This window comes from Nomascus leucogenys, chromosome 18 (genome assembly GCF_006542625.1).
Source record: "Nomascus leucogenys isolate Asia chromosome 18, Asia_NLE_v1, whole genome shotgun sequence".
NCBI classification, from domain to species: Eukaryota; Metazoa; Chordata; class Mammalia; order Primates; family Hylobatidae; genus Nomascus; species Nomascus leucogenys.
In genome coordinates, this window is record NC_044398.1 from 63676867 (window position 1) to 63683245 (window position 6379).

The 6379-nt window shown below is 33.5% G+C and overlaps 1 protein-coding gene across 2 annotated transcripts in view; it reads left to right on the plus strand.

The window, feature by feature from the left end:
• UGT8 (UDP glycosyltransferase 8) overlaps window positions 1-4892 on the plus strand; it is a 92505-nt gene extending 87613 nt beyond the window's left edge. The window contains exon 6 of one of the 2 annotated variants that reach the window (XM_030798621.1): window positions 2251-4892. In XM_030798621.1, the coding sequence (XP_030654481.1) occupies window positions 2251-2614 (364 nt within the window). In that variant the 3' untranslated portion in view covers window positions 2615-4892. The remainder of the gene's footprint in view (window positions 1-2250) is intronic. The other variant, XM_003269323.3, reaches the window with a different exon arrangement.
• Window positions 4893-6379: the final 1487 nt, after the last annotated feature.

Consider the following 6379-nt stretch of genomic DNA (forward strand, 5'->3'; position numbering starts at 1 on the left):
CCATGGACCTCCTCTGAACAGAATAGTCATACAAAATGAAATCGGTTAGTAAGCAATACAGCTTTATAAGTCTACTCCTAGGTGGGACTAAGATTCTGACTGATGAAAGTCCCTGTTCAGATAAGCTGAGTCAGATATCAAGAGCTTTTCTGATAACTAGTTATCTAGGACCAAGTGAACATATTGGAGTTCCATATGAGTTAATAATTTATTCAAGAGTACAAGAAGTCAGATTTCCCATTAAAGCATCTGTTTAATCTGTTTAATCATCACTAGAGAAAGGGTTATATACACAGTGACATTAAGGTACCTGAAGACTTAAGATTGTTTTTATCCTCGTTTTCCATCTTTGTTAAAATAAAAGATTGGATTTTATTTTCTAAGATGTCACATTTCATTTTTGTATTTTAAAGATACTCCTTTGCCCCATAAGCATTTTCTCATAAAATGGAGTAGTAGAAACTTTCTAGTTTCCCTTTTGCCATCAGTTAGAAATTATGATAAATTACAAAGCAACTGAGGATGGCCTTTTAATATTTGGTGAGGTTTTTATACTTTTAATACAACTAGATTTATTATCTGGTCGTAATTTTCTTATGAGGCATTGATGAGACAGAAAACATGCCTGTTAATTACATATTCTTATGTAATAGCCTTCATTTGTTTTTTCTCTCACTCCTAACAACCTTCTGTTCACTGCCTCTCAAATTTAGTTGCATAATTGTTAAAACTTAATGTTTAGGTCTAGAGTCAAATAATAAAAAATAAAGGCTCATCAAATCAACTCATAAATATCTGAGTAGATTTTTCATTAGGCTTTGTAATCTCATAGCTCCATCCTCACATTTCTAGTGGCTCTGTGGCCCTTTCCTTTCATTACATCCCAAACTGTAATCATTTCCAGCAGCATGCCCCGTGTTCTGTGTTACTGTGTCCTGTTAATTAACTCTGCCATGTGAGTCATTCAAGATGGAAACACTGCAGTTACATATGATCTCTCCCTTTACCTTCACATTTAATCCACACTTACCAACTCCTGCCAACTCTTCTACTACACCATTTCCCTTCCCTTTTTCTGTCTAATCCCACCACCATTTTTTTAGTCAGTCTCTCATTGGCCATTATTGAGGTCTTTTTAACGGACTTTCCATCACGAGTATCTTCCCTCTGCTTTAACAGCCAGTCTCCCTGATCTAATGGCTCTTTGGTTCTAAGAAAGAAGCTATTATATCTTGTCATTCAGAATACCCATGGGGAAGACTCATCTTCTTCCAATCTAATTTCTAACTAAACTTCATACTTTTTCCAAATGAATTTGTTCTGGGCATATTCTCACTCTCCCACTTTTATGATTTAGTTTACACTCTTCTCTGAGTTTATCAGGTCTTCACACATGTCCAATCTTTTGTTCTTCTATAATGCACAACTCAGTAGTGCTATATCCACCATGATAGATTTTGTATCTCTTGAGGTGGAAATTATTTCTTGTGTCTAAACAATACAAATTTCAGTCATGAATTCATGCAAGGAGGCTTTAGCCGTTTGTCAAAGATTGGCACACGAATGCGCAGTCACATGTTTTTAGATTAAAATAAAATGCTTATATTTTATCACTTGGTGATTCCCCATTTTCCTTGGTCTTTTAATCATTTAAGAGGGTGTTTTCTTTATACATATATACATGCATACATTACCTATACATATATACTGCATATAACATCAAATCTGACTTCATGGTGTTTCCCAACTCTTTATCTCTTTAATATATCTTCACCCCATATTTAACGTTATTTTAAATTAAAACAAAATTAAATATTATTGCTTAAAAAAGTGGTAGAATGAAGTTCTGTGTCTTTTTCTCCATCTTTCTTTTAGAATCTAATAAATTTAGTTTCCATCCTGGTTGAAACTTGTTGATTTATACTGTTTAAAAGTATGTGGAGAGAAGAACTACATGTAATGTAGTGTGGAAACAGCATAGGGTTTGGAGTCAGAAAATTCTGGGTCTTCACTTTGTAACATAATCAAGTTACTTAGTCTCTGATTTTCATTTTTCTCACCAATTTAAAATACATTTTATTGGGTTAACATAAGATAATGTGTTTAAAGCACTTAACACAGTGCTTGTACATGCAAGGTACTTACAAAGAATAGTTGTTTTAATTATTTCCCCTTTTTAAATGAAGATATGCATAAATATAGAACTTTATTATAAACATCATCATTCTGTGTTTTGTCCCCTCTCCATAGCTACCGTCAGAGGGCCCAGAAGCTTTCGGAAATTCACAAGGATCAACCTGGTCACCCTGTCAATCGAACTATCTATTGGATAGATTATATTATTCGTCACAATGGAGCCCATCACCTACGTGCCGCTGTCCATCAAATCTCCTTTTGTCAGTATTTTTTACTGGATATTGCCTTTGTGCTTTTGCTTGGTGCTGCCATGTTATACTTTCTCTTGTCTTGGGTGACAAAATTTATCTACAGAAAAATCAAAAGTCTGTGGTCTAGAAATAAGCATAGCACAGTTAATGGACATTACCACAATGGAATCCTCAATGGCAAGTACAAAAGAAATGGCCATATTAAACATGAAAAGAAAGTGAAATGAGCCAACAGCCCAGGTGATAGAAATAAATTGGTTCACTCATTGAATTTTTATTGCTATTATTTAGTCTAACAGCTACTAAAGGTAAAACATCAGTAAACAATTCTAACATGCCCTTATGAGATCTACTAATGCAATTCTGTGGAATTAAGATGGCTGTAAAAAGCACAAACCTAAAATGCAGAAATGTATTTTATTCAAATACTGATGTAGAGAGTTTTGGCACTGAACCTTTTAGAAGCCTTAATTATTTAAATCAATTAAGTGACTGTGTCAGACCTTAGTTTTAAATCTTGATATGTGTGTGTCCCAGATCAGGAATGGTTTCATTTTTCTTAATAACGTGTGTGTGTGTGTGTGTGTGTGTGTGCGTCCTAATTAAGAGAATTTTTACTGGCTGCTTGTTACATTTGTTGAGGGTACAACACACCCAAGAATAAAGTAAAAGGATAGTCAGGATCCAGATGTTTCTTTTCTAGCATTTAATATGTGTGAACTCAGAACACTACTATGAAAGACCATTTTCCCCAAAAAACTGGATGCAGAAGAAGAAAAAAAAAAAAGAAATGGCACAGTTTTTTGTATTTTTTGTTTTAGTTATTTTTTTTTTGTTGTTGTTGTTTTTATTGCTTTTCTTTTCTGATAGAGTATGGCCACTTCTGGGGGAAAAACATATAATTAAGTAAATGTATACAATGGTTTTCACATTTTACTTTTGTTTTCCCACTACCAATAATTTTCCTCTGGAAGAATTTTATAATTTTTTCTATTTCATTTTAATGAGTAACAATATGTTAAATGCATAATTAAGACAAAGCAATGAAATTCTGACTTTATTCAAAGTACTGAAGATTATTGCTTCTAGGGCATTTTTAAACAGCACCATTGTATTGTTGAATGTTTATGTAACTGATGGCTTTTCTATAATGTAACTTTTGAATGTTCAGGTGTTACATTTCCAAAGTTTTACTTTTAAAAAACCATCTTCTGATCCCTTTTATTGTCTGGGCCACACAATCTATATTACATAGGTGCCAACATTTAATTCTTTTAAATGGAACATTTGCAGTTTTCCATATTGGTACCTGCTTTTTCTGGAGAGGTTTGAGATCTTGTTAACAAATCAGACTTTACACTATATACAGACGTCACAGATAAATTGAACCACATGTTTGTGAAAATGAGTTCCTATCTTCCTCATTCCCTCAGCCCTCACCCCAGCAGCCTTTTCCGGTCATTGTGGCTGACATGGAACAGTGACAGTATTCATTTGAGAACAGGGATGCAAGTCACAGACATCATAAAATCAGGGCCTCCCTGCTGAAGCATTCTCTAGTTGGCAACTATGAATTTATTCCATGTCATTCTGTTTACTTAGCACTTGCACTACCCTTGTTGGTTGAGTGTATGCTTTATTTGTTTGTAGTTTGAAATCCCACATCTGATAGCTGAGAGTAGGCAAATACAACATTTACCTAATGTCATTCACTAACATGGAAGAGTTGTGAAAATTCTAGAGTGCTGTAAATCTTTGGCATACACTATGACAAACAACTTCATTACTCTCCCACCAGGAGCTGCTCTCCTGCACTTAGAAATAATATCACAAGTAGTTTTCTAATGTACAATGCAGACAAATGTACTGCTCTCTGAATACTTGAAGAAATGGTATTATACATACATAGAAACCTATTAGTTATACCTTTTCACAATCTTATTACGATGTTGCCGTTAAAAGGGAAAAAAGACACAGGCAATGAATGGTGGGATAGTAAGAGGACTTAGAGTGTATGAATGAGTTGATTTTACTTTTTTGGAATTTGATTAAGTTGACAGTAGGCACTGATTGGATGATTAAGCATAAGTTAATCTCCACTGTGATAAAAACTTAAATAATAAACATGATTTAAAATAGAGAAGTGTTGTTGGAATAAAATTTTTATTCAGATTTTATTTCATAATATTATATATATTCATTTTAAACGTGTTTCTAAGACAGGTCTCCCAAATTTTGTATGTATTTATGAGTGTTGGAAAAATGTGTTAAATGTGAGACTTTTTTTTTTACTGTTAAACAGAGGGATTTACCTTACAAGGACATCAACATGGATCTTAAAATTCTGTTCCAGAATTAAGAATGTTAAGTGTAGGTATTTACTGATCGTTGTTGTTTTTTGTTTCTAGTAAGATTATTGTTAGACAGTTTTGGTAAATAGGGTGATTTTTAAATTTTCCACACTTGGGCTAGATTCTATAATAAAGTAAAGTTTTCAAGAAAGTATTTATTCATTTATTATTTAGAAAGAGTTTCTGCAACTATTAAAATATTCCCATAACTGGTTATCATCATGTCAAACACAAATGAGAATTAAGACATTTTTCCTCTAGAGTGGCAGCTTCTAATATCCCTCCACATAGACACAGGGGCAGGATTTGGATGTCCAGGGTTGAAAAGAGCTAATGTTTGGGTTAAAGTAATAGTTTATGATTGAAGCTAGAGATTCCCTTCAAAACTCAGCTACTGGCTCAGTCCCAAATGCTACTAAAACTGAGTGACTCCACTTCAAAAATAAAAGGTTTATAAATGAAAGAACCAAAATAAGTTGAAGAAAAACCTCAAGGGATAATCCAACAATCTGTTTTACTGAAAGTATAATTCATATTTCATTCTAGCTTCTAAGTAATTCAACCAGCTTGTAAATATAAAATCACATTAGAGAATGGTTATTTGCAGTTGATATAATCAAAAACAGTCTGAAATAGAAACATTTTACATTTCATATAATGAAGTTTGAGAATTATAGGAGTTCTATTATTGAAACTTCTCCAAAATGTGCATTAAAGAGCTGCTTATCATGTTTCCAAGATGGTAACATTTTAGCCAGCTTTTGAAGACATGTATTTCATGTGAAGATACTACTGATACTTTTGACAGCAAAAACATTTTTCCAACAAATTTAATCAGAAGGGACTTAGATGTCCACACAATTAAAGTATTCATATTGTCATTTTTCTACCAGTCCTGCAAGTGTTAAAAATCCCCGATCACTTGGGTGTTTGGGTTGCTGAGTTGGGGTTAGCAGGGCAGGTAAGAGGTATTGGTACCAAGACTCCTAGCTTTTAAAATATGGAAACCAAAGGAACACAATACTTTTATGACTGATACCTTCACTTTTGGGTAAGGCAGACATGATGTAAGAGATAATTCATTTATACTGTATCCTGCAAGATTAGTGATCTTCCTTATTATAAATAAAACCAGCAGATTATTTTCAATATAGTAGTATATAATCCAAATTCAGACTGAAAAATCAGAACTACTTGTAGAATTATGTTATTCAAAGAAAACAATTATAATAATGTCTGTCTACTCAAAGAAGTCCAACATCAACATTAATCTCAGGTAATATATTATCTCAGGTTTTTCATTTATTAGCCAATAAAACCTGAAGTTCTTGCTGAATTTTATAGAATTGAAAGTATTTTATTTCTGTGTTAGTTTCTATCTACAATTAGTTTTAACTTTTCAGTAACCCTATTTTGTGCAATGATTATTCCATATTCCTGATAGCAGAGGTGACTTCAGTTCCACTGTGTCAATTTAATATTTACTTAATTAATTAGTTTGGAGACAGAGCCTCACTCAGTAGCCCAGGCTGGAGCGCAGTGGCGCAATCCCAGCTCACTGCAACCTCCGCCTCCCAGGTTCAAGCAATTCTCCTGTCTCGGTCTCCTAGGTAGCTGGGATTACAGGCGTGTGCTACCATC